At 31.3% G+C, this 22836-nt stretch overlaps 1 protein-coding gene across 1 annotated transcript in view; it reads left to right on the forward strand.

Annotated features, from left to right (window-relative positions):
* The window catches only part of LOC129971353 (serine/threonine-protein kinase BRSK2-like), a 252065-nt gene that overhangs the window by 188708 nt on the left and 40521 nt on the right, over positions 1-22836 (forward strand). Inside the window, exons 4-8 of the mRNA XM_056085035.1 lie at positions 7148-7288; positions 9934-10084; positions 14487-14555; positions 17270-17416; positions 22747-22781. Coding sequence (XP_055941010.1) covers positions 7148-7288; positions 9934-10084; positions 14487-14555; positions 17270-17416; positions 22747-22781 — 543 coding nt within the window. The remainder of the gene's footprint in view (positions 1-7147; positions 7289-9933; positions 10085-14486; positions 14556-17269; positions 17417-22746; positions 22782-22836) is intronic.

Here is a 22836-nt window from a genome sequence, read left to right on the forward strand (position 1 = left end):
TGTGATTATAAAAAAAAACATAATAAATTTAAAAGGTGAAAGAGATTTATAAGTTTCTGTGAAATTTTTTGAATTCCGTTCTTGAATCTGTCACCCTATAACTCAAAAATACAAACTGGAGTTATTGAGCTATTTCAGATTTAAATCTAATGCTCCTAAGAACTGTCTTCCGTTCTCTTATTTGTGTATATATAAACGGATTACTAAAAACTGCAACAATCCAGAGAAACAAAATTTGCTATGTGGTCTTATCATCAAACTGGATATCTGTGTTTACAAGGATAGATTCAAGTTACATAACTTATTTTCTTCACTATATGATGAGGAACACACACACAAAAAAAGCATTTTATTGCGAATTCTATGTATAAGTCGGAAAAAAATATTCTTAATATTTATTTAGTAGATAAAATAAAGAATCAAAATTTATTATGTGATTTTAGCACCAGACTGTACTGTTCTGACAGAGAATAGATCCAAAATACACACCCGATTTTCTTCGTTACATGACGAAGCATAGAAAAAATATTTTATTGTGATTTCTATGTGGAAATCGAAAAAAGAACATTATTAATATTTATTTATATATTAAAAATATAGAAATAAAGTTGTTATAATAAAGTATCAATATTTGTAATTGTGATCTTAGCATTAAACTGCTCATCTGTGTGTGCGGGGGTTGATCCAAATTCATATTCGATTTTCTTCACTACATTTCAAACATTATTTATTGGGAATTCTATGTGGAAATCGAAAGGAGAATATTTCGGATAATATATATCAAGAGTACAAAATTAATGCTTCAATAATTAATGCGAGATTACAGAAATAACTTTAATCTTTTTGTGACTTAATAATAAATCAGAATTCTTTTCACCTAAGAAATTTTTATCCTTACAAATAAGACGCATTTTAAAATATATAAAACTAGCTGTTCAAGTTCTCAATATTTCTATCAATTGAGGAAATACTTTTTTTCTTTAAAAATATTTCTTGTTTATAGCAATTTGATAATTAACTGCGCTTCAATTCCAAAGAGAAATTTCGGGCAGCTTACTTTTGTTTAACTGTCTACGTATCTTTTTTTCTATAAGAAAATGTACTGCTTTCGTAACTTTTTCGTATTTTTTGATCTTGGAAGAAAACTCTTTTAACATTTAATGATAAAACTAGGATTTAAAATAAACAGACGAAGTTTATATTTAGCTTTGAAAAGCGACGCAATCTGTAAGAAAATAAATATTGCCGAAGTTTAAATATATCTAAATTTATATAAAAAATGATTCAGCCATTGCCATTCGATACATTTCATTGAAAAAGATCGTTAGAATTATTTATAGCTCACTTCTTCCCTTAAGGGATCTTAACAAATACAAATTTCCCATCTATAGCAAACATATTCGTTGATTTTTTTTAAAGAATTGCTGCCATTTTTAACATTGGAATAAAAATAGACGCTTTAAAGGTAATATACATGCGAAATCTTTGGAAAAGATCTTCAGTTAATAGTTTTCTCGAATATATATTTTTAGAACCGATCGATAAGTTCTAGTAAGGAATAGGCTAAGATATTCCCCCAACGCTTTAAACCTTAATGTAGTTTCCTGAACTTAGTTTAATATTCTTGTAAAGGAGTTTGCAAGAGTTTATTAGAATAAGGTTAGATTTTAATTAGAATGATGACAATTATGGTAATTAAAATTCTGGGAACCAACTTAATCCTCTTGACGAGATTCCAGGGGAATCTGTGGAATGTTCTCTGTTGATTTCTATAATCTGGAAGAAAAGATTGCAACATAATCTTGACATTTTGAAAGATAATGAAACTATATTTTGGAATGCAAACTCTTGTAACATTTATTTCCGATATATTAATATTGCTTCTAAAGTAATCTGACATTATTTGGATATGATTAATGACAAAAAAAGGGATGACAATATTTGTTCCCTTTTGCTTGAAAATTCGTAGATATTTTTTGGATGAAAATGTCGGTGTTACTTTTGCTATTCATCATTTAATATTTCGTTCAAATAATTATTTTTGAAATATATGGTAGTAAATTTGCAAATAAAACAATTATTCTTAGTAGCAGCAGTTTTTTCTCCCACGACTTCTGATAGTCAAAACTTTTGCCAGAATATATTAATCAATTAACTGTTTCGACCTCTTCGGAAAATCCATATCTAAATTGTGTTGCAAAAAATTTAGCGAAGGCGTATATATTCGTCAAACACAGAGTATGAGTAATATGAAATGATGCTGTCATGAAATGACATTTATTTTTTTAATCCAATAATCACATTTATTTATTTACTTATTCTGCACATGAGCGAAAAGAAACATAAAAAAATTCATTTATTATTTTGACCCTTTCTAGGGCCGTGGGAAGTATACTTCCCACCAAATTTATCAATCTTTGTATGAATTTATGTACGTTGGCATCAGTTCTGACAAATTCTTTTAGAAAGGCAGAAACTTAGAGGCTTCAGTTCTTTATCTTACACAAAATGATGTGTCTTGATTTGTTACTTAATTATTAATTAACCTAATTAATTCATTAATCAAATTAAATTTATCTAATAAGCTAAATGAATCCTCAATAATTTCAAGCCTAAAAATATTTTAACATAATATGACTAGAAAAAAATGACCCTTTAAAGGGTTAATTTGCTGTTACAGAATGGTATTGAGCAAAACATGGTACAAGAGGATCCTCATCCCGGTTTTATTACCAGGTGCTCCACTTATTGAATAGTCTAAAACAATTTATGGTTTCCTAATTGCTTCTGGGATGACTAATACTACACAGCGATATATTTAAGAAAACCAATTCATATTTTATGCGGGTCCTTTGATAATAATTTCAATCTATTTGTTCCTTTGGCTTTGACTTGGACTCAAAATATTTTAAACATCGTAAAATTTACGAATACGTTTGAGTTTTTACTAAAATTGTAATTCAAACTGCAAATTGTCACTAGTTATTACTAATGACGAATAAACTCGTCATAACATAAAATGTACTTTTTCTATGACGAGTATACTCGTCAGTCAGTTAACTGGTAAAATAGGTATCAGTTAAAAGTACTACCCCGGACCTGAATTGAAAATCTAAAATTTTAATACAACTTTCTTCTTTTTTTTCTTCTTCTCTTTCATGTACCTATATGTTCATAGACCTATAAAATGAGAAAAGGATTTTAGAATTTTCATTTTTCATTTTCCATAGTTATTTTTTTTCGGTTGATTTTTACTTTCTAGTGTACGAAGTATAGAGAAAGTATTGTTATCATCAAAAAATCCGAATTCAACATTTTGATGAATCTGTATGTTTTAGACCTCCCTGAGTTCGCAATACACATTTTTGGCGAATGTCTGTCTATCAATCTATGTGTGACAAAAATAATTCAAAAACGCTTTGAGCTCGACTGATGAAATTTGGTTTACACGATGGGATTGTTCACCGAAAAATTCCCTAAGAAGAACAAGACAGATTCAGTAAAATTGCTAAACGCATATCAAGAATGAATATTTCGTAACTATTGCCTATGACAGGCAAGGCGTTCTCTACCTCACCCAAATTTCACAATTTTTCTGTGGGAGGGAGAGATAGCACCTTCTTTAGAGAGTATACTATAATGTTTTCAGGAAACCCCTACTCCAGTTTTCTAATAATATTGTTAAAGGACGAGATGGCATAAAAGCGCTAAAAATAGATTTTCTGTAGTGATATATAATGCATTTTTGTGCTATCTTTCCCATTGCTGAATATATGATATTATATAGTGTCATACTCTTAAACAGAGGCTATGAAATCTTTTTTGCCACATTTATTATTTTCTACCTTTCTTTGGAATTTCTGAATTTTTAATTCATTTTTATGAGTTAGTAAAATCATTATGTGTATAGGTAATGATTTTTTCGATGCAGCTTTCAGTATTTGAAATAAACTGATTCAATTTCAGTCCTATGCTTTGTGCTTTAATTTAAAATGTGCTTAGAGCTGTTTAGTTGGATTCATCTTCCCAAAATTTCAGGAAGTACTCGTTCACGCTATTACTGTATTGCATTTATGCTTAAACGTTTCTTTTTTTATCTCTGTTTTCCCTGGTGATCTTTGAATTTAAACGAGCCATTGCTTTTAACACGAAAATCCCAGTTCATTCCTGCAACTATCTTACAGTATCGCGATTTTCCACAAATGCAACTAGAAAAGATTTCACAGAATTTTAAAACTGTCTTTGAATTATGAGCAGTTATGAAACTTTTTTCAACAGTTCTATTGACTTTTGGAAATACTATTTGGTGACTTTGGTGAAAATATTGTAATTATCAAAAACATTTCATTCTCGTGATTTTGAAGAATCTTCACGCATCATGTCATTATGATTGAATTTGAACACTATAATACGAAGAGGTAATAAATTACATGCATAAAGTTTATGATACTTGATTATTCCCTTAAACTTTGAGATTTCTGATAAATTTTGAAAGGAATTTGTGAAGGAAATCGTTTTTATCTATTCTCATGCAAATGCGATAATTGAAAAAATGCAGCTGAGATAGGTAGACAGTATTAAATGTATCGATTTTTTGTGAAAGTTACAAATATATATAAAATTTTTGACTCGATATATGGTGGGCATGAGCAGTATTACATTACTAATTATTTAAAATTGTAGAGAGACGAGACTCCTTATAATTTCATTATGAGGTAGATGAAAATAATAGACGAATTTCAGGAACAGTTATTTCATTATTTTCCATTAAGTTCCACATTTCACAAGACAAAACAAACACGAACACGAAAGAAAATACACGACACTCACTGAGGATATACTCTAACGACACCCAAGAATGATCATGTGAAATATATCTTGATGTGAATAAGGAAACGCCATCTGTTGTATCAAGAGAGAAGGTAGTAGTAACCGCTACAAAGTTAATAATAAAATTTTTCATTGCAAACAATTACACAGTTTTTTGGCAGTATTTTTTAAAGTAATGATGAAAATTTTCTGAGGCATCTTGTTAAAAATATGTATGTAAAATGTACATCGAAACAAAGCGTATATCTTAAAATGTTGTAATGTATTTGAATTTCCTGTTTCAATGTTTTGGCTGAAATGTGTCCCTGCCTTTACGAGGGTTGACTCACTTTGTAACAGGGGAATGGGGATAGAGAGGTCATAGCAATTGAAACACGACTCCGCCATTAATCTGCCATCGCATTACTATCCATCACTTTATAAGTTGCTCTCTCAATGGGCATTATTCGCAATACGCAACGGTTATTTGGGTCTTTGTGCAGAATAGCAGAAAGGCGCATTTCAATACGATGTTGCATTTAATTCCGATTGCGTAGTTAGAAATCGATACAGTAAGTCATTTAATTTCGATTACATATTCGATGTAGTAAGTCATTGGAGATCCGTTTCGAAAGGGCAACAGTGCATTCATAACTTTGTATTATTCCATTTTAAGACATCCTAATGGAAGCCGGCTGTTTAGCGTTGTAAAATAAATTTATTATAATCAAAGGACAATTTTTCATGAATAATTTGAGGAATTCATAGTTTATACCTTTTAAATGGTTGTTCGGAATCGTAACAAAAGTGGGCGGTTTCAACGTGAATACGATGATAGATTTTTTTTTTGGGGGGGGGGGGTTATATGAAGCAAATAAGTCAACCAACTGACTCACCGACCCGTCACGAAGGCACACGGATTTAAACCATAAGGCTGAGTGACGGACCGCCGCAACATCAACACTAGAGGGAACTGTGGTTGAGTCCTAAGGGCCATCACCGGCCACGGTATAACCCTCCCCGAAGGAAGTACGTCCCGTCATCGATGGGAGGTCAGATCCTCCATCTATTTGTGTACCCTCTAGGGTGGTGAGATCCAACCACCATGCCGGAAGCATCTCATCCTCATTTCGAGTTGCCCCCGGGGGGGTCATATGAAACAAATAAGGAAAAAGTATTATAATTGTTAAAAAAATTGGCGTCGATATTTTAATAATTTTCAGTGTTTTAAATCTCCAAACCTTATAAAGAGCAAAAAGCTATTTTAGAAAATGCATTTGCCTTGTGTTATCTATGAATGTCATAATTCAGAAACAGAAAATAAATAAAAGACAGATTAAATTGAGTAGTTCGCAATCATAACACCAGAATTGTAGATTTCTATGAAGTTGTAGATATAGTCAATTTGAGAACAGTTTCTCATTGTGCATGAAAACAGTAACTCATAAATGTTACGAGCTAGCAAGATGAAATTCGGTATATAATTTTATTATTAAGAGTATAGATACGCATAAAATTTTGTACCAGATACATCATGCTGTTGTTTAAAAATCAGTATGTATGTTCTTGCCTGTGTTAATATGAAGACCGCAATAAGGTACTTGGGAAATTTTAATATATAATTTTAGTTCTTAACTCACCGATTGCTACTATCCTTCGAACGCTAGCACTGTAGAAAAATGATTCTTGAAGTCCTGCATAGCTTCCTTCACATCGTCATCCGAATGGAAAGGTGTCCCCTGTAATGCTCTCTTAAGTGGTCCAAAGATGTGGGAAGTCACAGGGTGACAAATCCGGATTGTAAGATGTGTGTTCCAATACTTCCCAAAGGAATTTTTTAAGGTCGATTAGGTTTCACGGGAGGCGTGTGGGTTAGCATTGTCAAGGAGAAGGATCACTTGTTGTGTGAGAAGGCCAAGCCGTTTGCTTTTGATTGCTTTCCGTAGTTTCATCAGATTATTGCAGTATTGTTTTGAATTGATAGTGTTCCCTTGGGGCAAAAAAACAAGCAAGAGTCTTGGTCTACGGCAATTGAAGAATCTGAAACCGTAGTAACGCGCGTTGTTCGATTTTGGCGCATCGATGTATAGCACGAGTTTACTTTCGATCCATTTCCTCTACCACGAACAACTTTCACTGTTGAATGCCGTATGCAGTGCACACCTCCTATCACCCATAACTGTTCAGTCGTGCTGCCATAGCTGCAGTCATTCTGAGGTAATCGCAAATGTCCCCTTTTCCTTAGGGCAACCCTTATATTATCTATAAACGTTTGAAACTGTTCTATTGATATAATTTTATAGAAAATTTTTCTTAGAGTTGTTGTCATTTTTTCCAGATATTTAATCCTGGAGCACGTATCTGGAGGTGAGCTGTTCGATTATCTAGTCAAAAAGGGTCGCCTCACCCCCAAAGAAGCCAGGAAGTTCTTCCGACAAATCATTTCCGCCCTAGATTTCTGCCACAGCCATTGTATATGGTGAGTGATGCGCATAGTATTGTCTATAAATTATTTCTTTTTCAAACTTAAAGTATTTTTATAATTTTATTGATAGTAATGTAAAGGTTTTCATATTAATGAGAAATTTTGAGAATATTAATAAATATATCTAATGTATCTAAATACGTCGCAATGCTAAAGAGGAGTGCGGCATATTCGAAAAGTTTTGATTCTTTTCGAATTTTGATATTTTGATTCCTCAGAAATCGAAAATATTTTTTAATATCTAAAAATGTCTGCAGGTTGTCCAGCAAAGAGCACCTTGATTTTAAAATAAAAACCTCGAAAACTAAGATTAATAGAGAAATGAAACCAACAGCATATTCAATGTGAAAGTTGTAAAAATTTGTATACAAAATTTTGTATATTAGTTATAAAAGTTGCTAATAGATGGTGCTGTACGCATTGCGAACTCCCGATAAGCAGCGCGAATCCCTATGCCCTGAGTGAATATTCTTGCTGAGATTTCTAAAAGGATTTCTATCGTATCGAATCAAGAAGTTACATAATCACATATTCCATTGAATAACGTGTGGAATATTGCAGGTCAGAGTACAGTCCTATAGGCGCTGCTTCCAGACACTATATAATGTTCCGAAAGGCCCTGATCCTTACTTGCCAGATCTGACACCATGTGACTACTTTTTGTCGGGGCGCATTGAAAGAATCTATCTATCGGAATAATCTTAAGACATTGGAAGCATTTGAAGAGTTGATGTGTGCGGCATTTGCGTCCATTTTCTCTAATACACTTCGAGACAAATTTCGTTGCCTGTTTGAGCCACTTCTGTACTGCGCGCGGAGGACATTTTGAACAAATTTCGTTTTGATTCCAAAAACTGCTTGCAGGATTTGTGTGATTTTCATTTGACGATTTTCACTTAAAAACTCTATATAGCGTACAGCGCCATCTCTTACTACCCTTGTAATTAATTTTCAAACTTTTGTGTAAACTTTTTACAAAATTTTCACATTGATCTTATAGTTTGTTTCATTCCACCATCCATTTTGGTTATAGAGATTTTTAATTTTGAAATCAGGATGCTCTTTTCTAGACACCCTGTATTTACAGTATGTCAAAACATCATTGGTAATAATAATCTAATTTAGTTAATTCAAAGCCAGAATTAAAAGAAGTGAAAAATTGTTTTATATTTCTGAGTGTTTTCTTTAATTCTATTTTGTGTCCTTTATGACTGGAAGCGAATAACTCCTTGAGACTGTTAACACATTCAAGAACTTCAATTCTCTTATGCAGTTGAAGTCAAAAAATTGACTTATCAAAATACTGAAGCTAGGTTAAATGGCACTGTTTATTGAAATTATTTATTAATATTATTTTTTAAATTGTTAAAAATTATTGAAAATTATCTTTATTTTTTATTTATTAAAATTGCTTACATCTTATTTATTAAGTTTTCAGATATTAAAAAAAAATCATTATTAGTTGAACCAATTTTTGTTTTCATACTAGAATGAGATTCATGCTTTTGCTAAATTCGAATTTTTGAACAAATTAAATTTGTTCTGTGATTTTACCAACTTTGAATCTTTGAATTATGTTTGAATGTTCCAGCGTATTTGTTCTTGGTGTCTTTTTCTTTAAAATTTAACATTGCATATTTATTTATTATTTAAACTAATCAAGTATTGAATTGTAAAATAACTTTTCTAAATGACGATTCTGAGAGAAAAACACAAAAAGTTCTTAACACCATTTGCTTGCTGTTTTACCTGTAAAGTTTGTGATTTCTTTTCATTGTTTGTGCTTCATCAGTAATAAATAAAAATCCTATGTGATTAAATAAGAGAAATGCATCGCAAAACTACTATCTACAGGAAGATCAGAGGATAGACAAATAAGTTTAACAAGGTAGCAAAATTCTGATGTTTTAGAGGTACATCATTTCTAATTGCCCAAAATGAAAAACTCGAAATATAATATAGATTTAGTTAATTGTAATTATTGTCGTTATCAATAAATCATGGCTTCATTCCATCGTCCATTCCATTTGGCTGCAACCACAACTAATTTTTTCAAATTATTTGAAAGGTATATATATGGAAATATCTTGAACGACCATTTCTTGTAGAATATATTCTAAGACAAATTCTTGTCACGTAAAACTGATTAAATTTACACCTGAGCTACAAGTGATTAAATGTGTTTTGTAAGAAAGGTATTTTGCTTTTAAATAAAATGTCATTTGTTGCTATTTTGTCATGAATGTCTTGCTTAGCACACCAATTTTAGAATAAAAGGCTCTCTATAAATAGCTCGACAAATAAAAATTATTTTTATAATAAAAAATGCATTTTATTTACATTCTTTATGCACTTGTTCCCATCTTTTAATATTTATTCATTTGAGAATAATTGATTTTTAAAATTATTATAACTTCTGAATCTCCTTGTGAGTTAAGAAAAATAGAACAAAATTATATCTGTTTTCAATAAATGAAAAAATGAACCAATATGAGTGAGAAATATTATTTTTAATCATTGATATTTTCTCAATAAACAGTTACCCTATCACTCGTTAATTTCAGTATTCTGTGGCCTTGTTTTTTTTTTTTTTTTTTTTTTTTTTTTTTTGGCATTTAGTAACTTTTTTTGTTTTGTAGTCACCGTGACTTGAAGCCCGAGAACCTTCTTCTGGACGAGAAGAACAATATCCGGATCGCGGACTTCGGGATGGCCTCCCTACAGATAGAGGGCGCCATGCTCGAGACTTCCTGCGGGTCCCCCCACTATGCCTGCCCAGAGGTCATCAGGGTCAGTATCTCTCATTTTCTAACTCTCTCTACTATGTAAGTCACTCTGGCCGGTTTTCATTTCTTCCGTAAGTTTCTCTTGTCCGGCTTTCATTTCCTAAGTCAATTTCTCTTATCTAGCTTGTAACACAATTTTCATTTCGTTGGACTGGCTTGTTAAGCTTTCCAGAAGCTTCTTCAAATCTTCTTCCATTGCTCTGGTAATGACCATTGACCAATCAAACTACACTCCTGACACCAGTTGTTATGAATTTGGAGTTCTTTCAATTTTTTAGTGATGAAGAAACGGTCCTCTAATAGTCTAAAATATTTATTCCAGAAAATTCCTAAAATTTCAGGACTTTACACGAATCAAATATTGCAATTACGAACTTGCGTAATTCAGTAGTAACCAATAGCAGAATAACAGACTTCAAAGAGTCTCAGATGGTCAGATCACAAGCGAAAGTACTTTCAGTGAACTCGTCTATCTCCACTTACCCTATGACACTTCTTATTTATACTCTGCCTGGGTGAGATATGAATTTAGCATTATTCCACTGATTTCCAGAAAAATCCCGTAACTCCCGAAATATTAGTGCTAGACCTTCAATTCTCAAACTTTCGAAATCTTATGGAATATCGCCAAGATCGCCAAAAATTTCGCCAAGGCAAGATCAGGGATCCTAGGGCTTGGCGACCATTTGGCGATAAAGTTGCCAAATGATCACCAAGCATCACTGATTTGGCATCTGATCAGCATCCAACAAAGCTGTTTGTAAAACCGCCTTTCCAGTGATTGAACTAACTGTGCTGGGAAGCAACATTTCAAATTTGTAACAATATTATTAAAGTATGCCTGTCTCATCAAAAGAAAGAAATATTGAAGACATACCCATAGATTCATATAGTCGGAAATAATTAAATACCTTCAGATTAATTAAATATGATAATTTATTTCGAAACTTTATTTATACGCATAGCTTCAGATCAAAAAGTGCTTCCAAACTATAGACTCATGAAATTCAAAACCAGAACTTGTTTTGTAGGTAATAATATTACTAAGATAATTTATTCGTCACCAGGATATGATTTTGTTCTATAAATATTAAGGATCTAAATTTTTCCTTCAAAATGTATGTTAATTCCGTCCTGTCCGAACAAATGTTTATTCTTTTAATATATAAGATTTATCGGTGAATCAGCAGACTGGAAGTATAATCTTGCCATGTTTACTTAAAAAAAATAGCAGGAATTGTCTTGTCAGAACTTTCTGACATACTCTGTAATAAGGGTTTTAAACCAAAGAACACCTTGCTTAGTGTTGGCATATGAAATAATAACCTTTGGCGTGAATTTGGCATTTTTACTGCATCTATAGTGTTATCTTTGGCGAGTTATTCGGCGATTAATCCCTGGTATGCGGATAATAGTATCCGAAAATCGAATTTGTATTTTAGATTTGCTTTTCCCCATTCAATTGAAACCAAAATTTGGCACAGAACTGCAACTGTATCACATTGAACTGCACCAAAATCACATTGGTTTAAAAACCAAGCACAAAATTGTATCCATATTTCTCAAAGCGTTTTCAATTTATCTTTGTCGCAGTTTAGCGGGCAGACATTTTCCACAAACGTGTTTCTCGAACTAAAAGAACCCTGAAACTTGGAATATTCGTTAAAATTTCAAGTGCGATTTTTTTTTTTTTTGGCAATTACAATATTTTCTCTGTACTTCGTATACAAAACACTAAAAAAGTATTAAATTTAGCTTGCTTGTTTTTGAATGGGAAATGCTGCACTCATACTTTTCTCTGTTAACTATTGAAAATTCAACATGATAAAATCAACAGTTTCATGTAGGCGATATCATTTCGATAAAAGCTTCAAACAGTATTTTAAAACATTAAGTACAGACATTAAAAGGTATTCTTGATGCAGATTTGTGAGCAAGAAAAATTTTTCATGGAATGTAAAGGATTTTAATAAGCGTTGTCCAGCTATTCAATAAATTTCGATGAAGTCTTTACCAGCGAGGCATTGTGAAGAATTTTCTTACCCAGTGTCACAGAAATTTTAAATGAGAATAAATATTATTACCGATCTGTAACATTGCTTTCCTGCGATGTGAGTCTCCTAGCTGAAATGAAGAGTTTAGTGATATTTTTAATGAATACTAAATGGGTGCCAATTTAATTATCCCTGCTCTTGGTACCATTTGAGGACAAATATCAAGGTTCTGGAAAATACAAGAATTACGGCATTTTCCGAGAAAATTCGTGATACATATCGCAAATTCAATGCTCTGTGAGGAGTGAAAGAGCTAAACTGAACCAATCTAGTGGACTTTTCACTTTGGGGTGTTGATCGCGTTTGAGTTCTTAAATTGCTCTCCGAACGCTATTGTGTTGTTTATTAACGTAGTAGTATTCGATTTTTTGCAAGTGTTGCCTTTTTAAAAGCAACATTTGTATTTTGCTTAATGTGTGACGTTTTCTTGTGAAAGGAAAGTTACCCTTTATTGAATTTGTTGGATTTCTGATCTTATCTTCACCAAATGCTTCCTTATGATAATGCCATTGGACTGAACAATAACTCATCAGTATTTTCAATTTAAATTAATTTAAAAATGCTTACAGAAAGAACATTCTTTGGCAAAATGTTTTATGTTACCTGAAAGAAAATTTAATGCTTCGAAATTTAAGATTAAAAAAAGTTCAGGACAGCACAGAATTTCCTTACTTTTGGTGTCATACAGGTATAATAAATAGAGGTCTAAAAATAACATTGAAAAATATGAAGGTAGAAATGGAAACTGCCGTTGCATCTCATGAATCAAACATATCTGAGATTGTCACTTTTCATACACAGTGACATACAAGGAAAAAAACACGAAAAGAGATGTTCCGGGCTCTATCCTTTCGCTCAGCCATTTTTTTTTCTTTTTGGTGAGGCTGTCGCTGAAAAAGATAGCTGCTGCGGCTGATGCCGAATGCCCATTTCTTCATTTTATTGTTGTGAGTGAAAAAGTCGACACATTGGAGAACGATCTTTTTTTTTCGCGTCTCGCTGTAACGCGTCTCTCCATGCAGAGTTCGAAAGGAGATGTATTTTTAGATTGCGCGGAGTTAAATAAGGATTGGGAATTGGGATTTACTTTAGAGAATTTACATTTTTGGAATGAAGCTGAGATAGGGTTAGGATTGCAAGTTTGTTTTGGCCGGCATGGCTCGGATATTGCTTTGCACGTGGATGTGCTATCTTTTTTCCTTTTTATTTATTGCACTTAAAATGATGTGCCTACAATTCTATTTCAGAATTTTTCAATGAATATAAATGAATATCTGTATTGAAATTTGATGGAAACGAACTGTGTCTATGTATCTATCTTATGTTACAACAAGAACAGAATATATATCGTATTTGTATTCATTCCGAATACTTAATACCTTCTTTAATGTATGATTCTCTCATTGTTGTACTGTTTTGAACAAAATCTGATTATTTTTACTAGGTGTTATTTTTTGGATCTGAAATTCTATTGTATAAACATAAATTGTCCTATAACGTAAAAAAAAGGTTTCGTCATTTAAAAATATGGTTTCATCACCTTTGAAATAACCAATTTGTCGAACAAGATATCCCAGGAACATGTCTTGTAAATAACCGAAGTAGTTAATAAATAATGACACTTGGAAAAATTTTGGTTTCACATTTTTTATTAGGGTTGTGAAGCAAACATAAAATTTAGAAAATGTAAAGAAAGTTTAGAAAATTTCACTGAAAAAAGTGGAAAAAGCGTATCGTCTTTTAAGAGAGTTCTTTAAAGAGACGTGTGTTTCCCGACTCAATTAGGCTTCATATTTGTGTAGTGTAGCCAGTGTTCCCAATTACTCCCGGTTCCAATTACCCTTACTAACTACTACTAATAAAAAAGAAGAATGTGTGTATTGACACTCTTTGGGTAGGGCCATTTGCCTTAAACAATTGTATACAAATATATTTTGGAGAGTGGGAATGTGCACTTCGGAGTGATTTTTTAATGAAATTTCAATTAAAATTTTAGTTACACATTAAGAGAGTTTGACGTTTTTCTGCTATAACTTCTGAAAATAATACTTGCATAAAATAATTCTTATACAGTTTCCAAATTTAAAATGTTACTTATTAATAGTGGATTTTTTCCCAGAATTTTGCCAATTTTAAAAGTATTTTTTGTGCAAATTTCAACGACATAATTCATTGTTAAAGCGAGATTCAAATCATTTTCAGTGATTCCTCAAATATTTAAATACATGTTTTTTTTATGAAAGCTGTGGAAAGAGTTCTGCAGATTATATAAGAAGTTCCAATAAACCTTTTAATTTTTTTAATTTATTGCATTAACAATAAAATAGTATTATAATAACTAATATATTGCAGGGTGAAAAGTATGATGGGCGCAGAGCAGATGTATGGAGTTGTGGTGTTATTTTGTATGCTTTATTAGTGGTAAGTCAATTTTGATTATATGCAAAAACAATTTATATTTAAGTAAAAATATTACTTTTTTACGGCATTATGTAATAGAGCTTCATTTTTGACAACCACTTTGTAGCTGATTATAACTTAAATTTATTTGCCTCCCAATATGTAATTAATTTTTTTGCATTTAAATTTATTTTTTTGTCAAATGTATAATCTTTTATGAGACGTATTAAATATTAACGGCTGTTGGAAAAGTAACTGAAAACGTATTAATTTTCTCAGTTTTTAAAATAACTAAAATCTTATTCCAATTCTTTTGTCTTTTCAGAAATAATTTAAACAGTTCTCTCTGTTTTTAATACACCTTTTAATTATTATTTCAAACTCATATTATTATTAAGAACTTAAAATTCTTCAAACTAATTTGAATATTTCAAGAAACAAGGAAAGATTTTGTATCTGTTCTAATAAAAAAGGAGAATATATGACTGGCCTTACATACTGTATAGGCCAGACTATTTAATTTAAATTTAAACAATTTGACATAAATATATTTTAGAGTGGAACACTATGAATTGAATTTTTTAATTTGTCTCTCGCCTAATTTTTAATTAATTAAAATTTAAGCGAAGCTTTTTCCTTTTTCCGCGATAGATCTCGAAAATGTTATTAAAAATTGGTAATTTTTATATCAATTTAAAATTTTAAATATTTTTTTTTATATAATATTGTTTTTTGCTATTGTTTTTAAATATTGTTTTTTGCTATGTTTTCTGAAATTTAATGTTTTAAAAACCTTTTCTTTTCATAATTTTGCATTGTGCTTTTCTTTGTTTCAATGAGATTCGAACCACTTTCATTGTTTCACCAAATATTCAATTGCATGGTATACTTCCATTGCTGAAGAGCTATATAGTTTACATGTATAATAAGAAAAAGAAGTTGATGATCCACGAAAATTAAATAAACTGGACAATTATGCTTTTAATAGCATTATTTCATCAGGATGGTTCATGTACGCAATAAACAAAACAGGTGTAAGGCTTTAAAAATAACCTAACTTTAATGTCTCTCACAATTTGATGCTTAAAACTGTTTTGTTTGAGTGGATTATGAATATTAATTTATGCATAAAATGTTTAATATAAATTGAATAACATCAATATTTCCAATGATCGCCCAAAGTGGTTAGTTGAATCACTCATAGATAATAAATATAATAGCATTTTAATGGAATAAATGGTTTACTTCTCCTTCCAAGGTTGTGTCCCTGCACTGCCTCTTATTTTTAATTTTAAAATCGTGCTTAGAAAAGTACTAGTATTAAAATCATGCTTAGAAAAGTACTTTTAAAGTAAAGTATTTTTTGATGACTTAAGAAACTAGACATTAATTATACATTTAGAAATTACTTGAAAATTCTTGAAGGCTAAAATTTTAATTTTATCTTCAAACAATTTTTTTCTAACTTCTTAACAAATAACATCATTTACTATAGGATTTAAGAAATTGTTTCTATAAAAAAAAGCTTGATCGAGAATTTTATTGTAAATCAATTATAATCATAAGTGCGCTATAATATAAACATAAAAGTTAAACAAAAATAAAGTATTTCAAAATAACTAGCTGATTCTATGAGAAATTACTTTTCAACTAAGCAGAATATAGAAAATGTTTAAAAATACAAGGTGGAATGAAAAAAATAGTTTATGAAAATACAATGCTGGTTATTTGATTACCGTCATTTGATTATTGAAGTAAAATTGCTTTATCTTTTTCAGGACATGCAAAATAATACTCATAATGAACTTACATATTATCTGAAATGTTGCATCATTTGGTTTCAGTGTAATTCTAAAAAAATGATATAAAAGTGACTTGATGATAATATTTCTTCTTTTTTAATTATGAAAGCATGAAAAATTACTATAGCCATTGTTTGCATAGATTTCGCAAAAAAAAAAAAAAAAATGTATGGTCTATACCCTTGCAGTTAATATATTAATTAGAAAATCAAAGAATATAAATTCAAAATTTATTACTATAATAACCTGTCACTAAATTAATAATTGTATGAGATTTTCTAATTTTTGGAAATATTAACGTCAAAATGTGCTTATTTCTAAAAAAATTAATAATTACAAAAATTAATTCAAAAATCTGCATTTATTTCTACATTTTATTCTGTTTGATACCTATATATTTTTTTATTTAGTTTCAAGAATATTATTCGTCTAGTACGAGATGGCTTGTTACATCTTGCAGACCAATGCATTTGTTGAGAATTACAAAACAGATTGTTAAAAAGAAATAAAAGAGCTGTTATATGTATGAAAAGTAATGTCTACTTGCTAATCATGATAGATTCATCTGTTAACATGTGTGGTTACCTCACAGTTACCTACATGTGACGGAATACGTGGTTTTCTAAGAGAAGCAAATTTAATGAACCTATTACATAAAGAGAAAAAATAGGATCATAATAGGAATGATTATGGTATTGTCTACTAACGCATCAGAATAGGCTCGTCTGTTATCATGTGATGGTTACCTCGCTGCCATCTTCTGGTAACGAACTTGAGATTCAGGAAGATTGATTATAAACAAATTTTGTAAAGCTATTATTATTTATCGTTTGCAGTTACCAAAATTTATGCATTGTACTGGCTTATGACGGAAATGACCATCTAAGAAGAGCCTGTTACTCATAAAGGCATGACCTCTTTTTCCTTTTCCAGGGTGCCTTACCTTTCGACGACGACAACCTCCGTCAGCTGCTGGAGAAGGTGAAGCGCGGCGTCTTCCACATCCCCCACTTCGTGCCCCCCGAGTGCCAGGAGCTGCTCAGGGCTATGATACAAGTGTGCCCCAACAAGCGCATCCCGGTCAGTCTTTGTTCCTTCCATAAACTAATCTGATTTTATTCTCGTTTGGAATATGTCTTGCAATTGACCGACAGTTGTTTTTTTACCTTTGAGATATCCGTTACATACAGAAATTTTTTTGATGAATACCTCCTCCATTTTGTCCAAAAATCTTGCACTTATAGCAGGTTCATTGTGACTTAGGTGGTTTTATCCTGATATGATGTGTAAGAAACATACTTCAGGATATCAGTTATGTAGTGTTATTCATCATATGCTGACAGCCCAGTCGTCTTCTAATCATGTTTCTACAGTATTATTATGTTTAGCTTCATTTCTTATTAATTTTTACCCCCAAAGACGTATTAGGGCTTATTTTCAGAGAAACTCTAGTTTTTTTCCTCTTATATCTGAAATACAGAGAAAGTTTTGAAATCCTAAAAGAATTTGAACTCGAGAGTTTGACTGATCTGCGCCTTTTAGACCTTCTTGAATTGGGAAAACAATATTTTAGGAAAATGTCCAGCTGTACGTCTGGTTGTTTGTGACAAAGGTCACTCAACAATGTCTTGAGCTAGATGGAATAAATTTGGTATTTGATCTTTACAATTCCAAATTTGGGTATTTCTATTAAATTTTAAGCAAAATATGTTCATCTATCCGGTTACTCGAATATGAGTTAATGCGATAAGTATAAAATGGAGAAAGTTATATGGATTACAATCGGAACACAGATTTAACACCTATAGTATAGATTATCAAATTTCGAGCTAAATCCAGCTAGCGGTTTATTTATCTACCGGTCTGTACTTTCAGAAATTTGTAAACACGGTTAATGAAAACCGCAATGGTTTAAATATACCAAATCTGGTTAATGTTAATCAATGTTAGTTCTATATCACATTTTTTTTTCTCAATCGGTTGTGAAAAAACACGTCTAAAAGAAACATTCGCCTTTATTAGAGAGTATGCGAGAAATTTTTTGGGGAAATCATTCCAGCCGGTTTCAAGAGCCATTTGCATTTATTCACGTAAAGAAATCACGGTACTTTTCCGTTTCCGAAGGTCATAAAATTTTCGCCAAACTGTTGGCGATATTTCTGTGATTTTTTTTTGTTGGCGATTTGGTGAAAATAACTGAACTGTCGCTAACGGCTCTCAGAATATAATGGTACTTTTCTGTCACCAAAAGCCATAAAAAAATCGCCAATCTGTTAGCAACTTTAAAAAAAAATGTTGTTGGCGATTTGGCGTAAATAATTTAACTGTCGCCAACGGTCCGCGGAACTGGAAAAGTACCGTATATCACATTGCTGAATCTAGTGTTAAGAATACTTGAATTCCTTTGCTAATACATGTAATTACTGAGCATTGCAATGACAAATGTTTGATTACATGTCCTTCGAACTACTAAGTATTGCAACATTCTGCCATATAGATAATTTGCGTTTCATAATTTGGTGAAGAAATATGAATAGGCATTTTCGAGTTGATTTTTTTCCTCATTGATTCGATAATTTACGTAGATGTACAGTGTTGACCACAAAATTGGATACTAAATTACATTTAACTAATTCGTTTCGTTTCGTTCGAGTTAGAGAGTCGTCACCTCAAAACTTTCCTTTACACTCTCTAATAAAGATGAATTTATATTTTAAACGTGTTCATTTCCAACCAATTGAAAGCGAACATCGAACTACAATTGCAATCAAAAAATAATATGCCAAATATGATATATTCAAGACTTGTGTATTTGAGTTATCGCATGTACGTGCTTCTGAAAGTACAGACGGCCAGATCAACCCTGATTGTATAAGGGTCAAAATTTTACAGGTGTCTACACCATAGATGTTAAATCTGTGTACTCAGTTTTATCCATCTTAACCCTTTAAAGGGCCATTTTTTTCTAGTCATATTATGTTAAAATGTTTTGAGGCTTGAAATTAGAATAAGAAAAGGGATTCATTTAGCTTATTAGATAAATTTAATTTGATTCATTCATTAATTTGGTTAATTAATAATTAAGTACAAATCAAGACACGTCATTTTGTGTGAGATAAAGAACTAAAGCATCTAAAATTCTGTCTTAACTAAAAAAATGTGTCAAAACTTATGCAAACCTACATAATTTAAAACAAAGATGGATAAATTTGGTGGGAAGCATACTTTCCACGGCCCTAGAAAGGCTTAATATCTTCATTTGGTAGTTTTCGTATTAACTTACATTCGAAAAATAAGAACGGACAGAATTCCTTTGAATACATTTTGCTCAAAATTTTGTAGAAACCTACAAATTTGGTAAACATACCATACACTAAATTTCATTTATTTTGTTCAATGAGTTTTTGAACTGTTTTTGCCACAGACAGACATTTTCCAAAAAATGTTGATTTATTAACTCGGTGACAAATTAAACGTGAAGATTCGTCAAAATGTCGAATTCTAATTTTTTGATGATTAAAATATTTTTTATTTTGTATTCAAGAAAGTAAAAACGGCAAGTAAGCCAATTCTGCTATGACGTCACGGTGTCTCTTCACCACTAGTCACTTTTGTTTTGCTCGTTATTGCGAGGTGCTCTTTAAATGAAATTTGACTGTATTTCCAAAAATTTTATTTCTTACCCTCAAGGAAATTCTAAAGGAAGAAGATTACTAAAATTTTGAACACGATTTTTGTTAATGGTTACGATATTATTGTTTTTGCATACTTCCTATGCGGGGAATTGAAAATTAAAAATAAATAATTAAGTTAAAAAAATGAAAATAAATAAAATAAATTATCAAAATATTTTTTCTTCAATAGAATGAAATTTACCATTATTATTATTAATTATTATATCCACTACTGACTATGACTATCTATCAACCGTAATGCTATCTCTTTGCTAAGAAAATCCATGAAATGCTGGTCCATTCAGTGATATTTGAATATCGGATTCTGTCTAAGTTCCGCACCATTTAACTTCGATATCGATTATTTTGGTGCCTGTGCTCCTCTATTTTAATCAATCACTTCGATTCTCTTTATGTTCGGCCATGGTACTGTTTTTGTTCGATGACCACCATCATCTGTTACTGGGGTTCTGCCGTGACATATGGTACTTCTCGGACGTTTAATGAACATTTCTCTGATCGTTTGACCTTCATTGGACATTACATCTTGTGTCTCTTTATTCTTTATAGGGAGTATTGTCACTTATGAAGATATTAATAAAATAAAATGATCCTTTTTTTAAAAAAATAGAAAATGGTTTTCTTGTCACAGAATTTTTTTCTTGATATTTAAATAAGGTCATATATGTATATTTTTTATACAGACGCTGATTTTCTATGACCTGATTTAATAATAGAATAAAATCTTTATTTATATTCATGGGCAGACTTTTAAACGCTCGCGATTTTTTTTTTTTTTTTTTTTTAATTTTCTCATATACAAAATATTAAAATCGTCAAAATCGTCGAATTCGAGATTTTGAAGATTTTCCACTTTGTGACCTCCCCAAAGTTCAAAAAGTTTGCATATGTAACATAATTTCTATCTGTTCATCTGTAACCAAAATAACTCCAAAACGCTTTGAGTGAATGAAATTTGGTACACTATTTTTACACCAAATTTGTAGATTTCTATCCAATTTTGAGCAAAGGAAGTCTGCCTGTCCGCCTGTTCGAATGTATGTTAAAACAATAACTACAGAACGAAGAGAGCAAGTTGTATAAAATTTAATACACAGATTTAACGTATATATTGGTGATATGTATCAAATTTTGGGCCAAATTTAATAGAAAGTCAAACCTCTTTTGGTCTGTGCCTTCATGAGCATATAAACGCGATAATTCAAAAATGCAATGGCTTAAATATATGAAATTTTTCAATGTGATTTTGTGATTACAAGTGCATTTCTCTGTCAAATTTTTGTTTCAGTCGGTTAGGAAAAACGCATCTAAGGCCCAATTTTGATTTCCGGGTATTATTAACCTCATGTTAGGGATTAATCGCCAAAAGAACTCGCCAAGGATGACAAACACTCAATAATAAAGTCAAATATCTGTAAAGGGTAATATTTCATAATTCTTGCCGATTATTTCATGTCAATTCTATGCAAAGTGTTCTCTGGGATAACACTATCAGAGGAAATGTCAGAAAGTTTTAGGGAAAGGACTATCGCTGTTTTGAATTATTATCTTCACAGATAAACAAAAATTTATTCCAAAAATTTATTTTTCGAAATCAAAGATGTCTGAAGCGAGGAAATGTACCAAAATCTCTAGATCGCATTTATGGATGGTTACATTATATGATAATTCAAAAAAAAATCAACTAACAGTGGTTCGCAAGATCCTCATTATGCCAAAGTGGCGCTGTGTGACTCATTCTCATTTCGAGGTTCGAAATTGAATAGTATACTTGGAATCTGTTGATGCCAGAAACGAAGATGTACTGGATGTACACAAACGACTATAAAGCATGTTTTGAGAATTGAGAATTAGAGGAGCCCGCGGTGGCCTGGTGGTAAGGTATATGGCTTTGGAACCAGTGGGTTTCGGGTTCCAGACAAGATTCCACCAAAGAACCGTCGTGTAAGTGGGTCTGGTTATGTTAAATCCGTCGCGATCAAACGTCCTCCCGCTGATGTGGTGTGGAAGTTTGGAGAGGTGGAGCCAGCTTAGTTGTCGTCCTCGTTATCTGACCGCGGCTCAAAATTATGAGGTCCGTGCGAAAGTAACTCTAGTGTTGCTTTGAAACAGAATGTTTATATAACTAAACTAAATCAAATTTGAGAATTAGAGGGGAAGGGGGTAGTTTGCAGAAGTTGGAAGAGATTGCTTTAAAAGAGATATAATGAATAGTGATAAATGGATTATTTTTTTTGGGGGGGGTGACATTTTCGATTCTTACTAACGAGAGTAATTAACAAGTAACAATATAGTTACAGCGAAAATGCTATATTATAACATAGAATTTTACTGAATTTTTTTTTGTCAAAAATTTTAACTTTAATTTTTCTTAACTGTTTAATTGAGCCTAATAAACTATTATGTTGATTAATTCCCAACTGCTATGAATAAGTCACGAGAAATATCAAATGTTTTTATAAATTTCCTTTCTCTACTTATTGTATTATTGACATTCCTTACTTCATGATGTTTAGAGTTAAGAGAGAAATTTTTTTATTAAACCTTTATGTACATTTCAGTTTATGTATAAGTTAATTTCCTATCTTTATCTGTGTTTTTTCAGACTTGGAACTAATGAACATGAAGTTTATTTATTGTTGTTTTAAACAGAATAATACTTTTTAATATCATTCAATTTAAATAAAATAATTATAGTATATTTTATCTTTCTAGCTAGAAGATGTAACGAAGCATCCATGGGTGACAGCGTGAGTACTGTTTTTTTATTAATATAAACTTTGTAATTAAAGAATGGAACTGAAA

The sequence above is a fragment of the Argiope bruennichi genome, chromosome 6 (assembly GCF_947563725.1).
Source record: "Argiope bruennichi chromosome 6, qqArgBrue1.1, whole genome shotgun sequence".
Classification (NCBI taxonomy): Eukaryota; Metazoa; Arthropoda; class Arachnida; order Araneae; family Araneidae; genus Argiope; species Argiope bruennichi.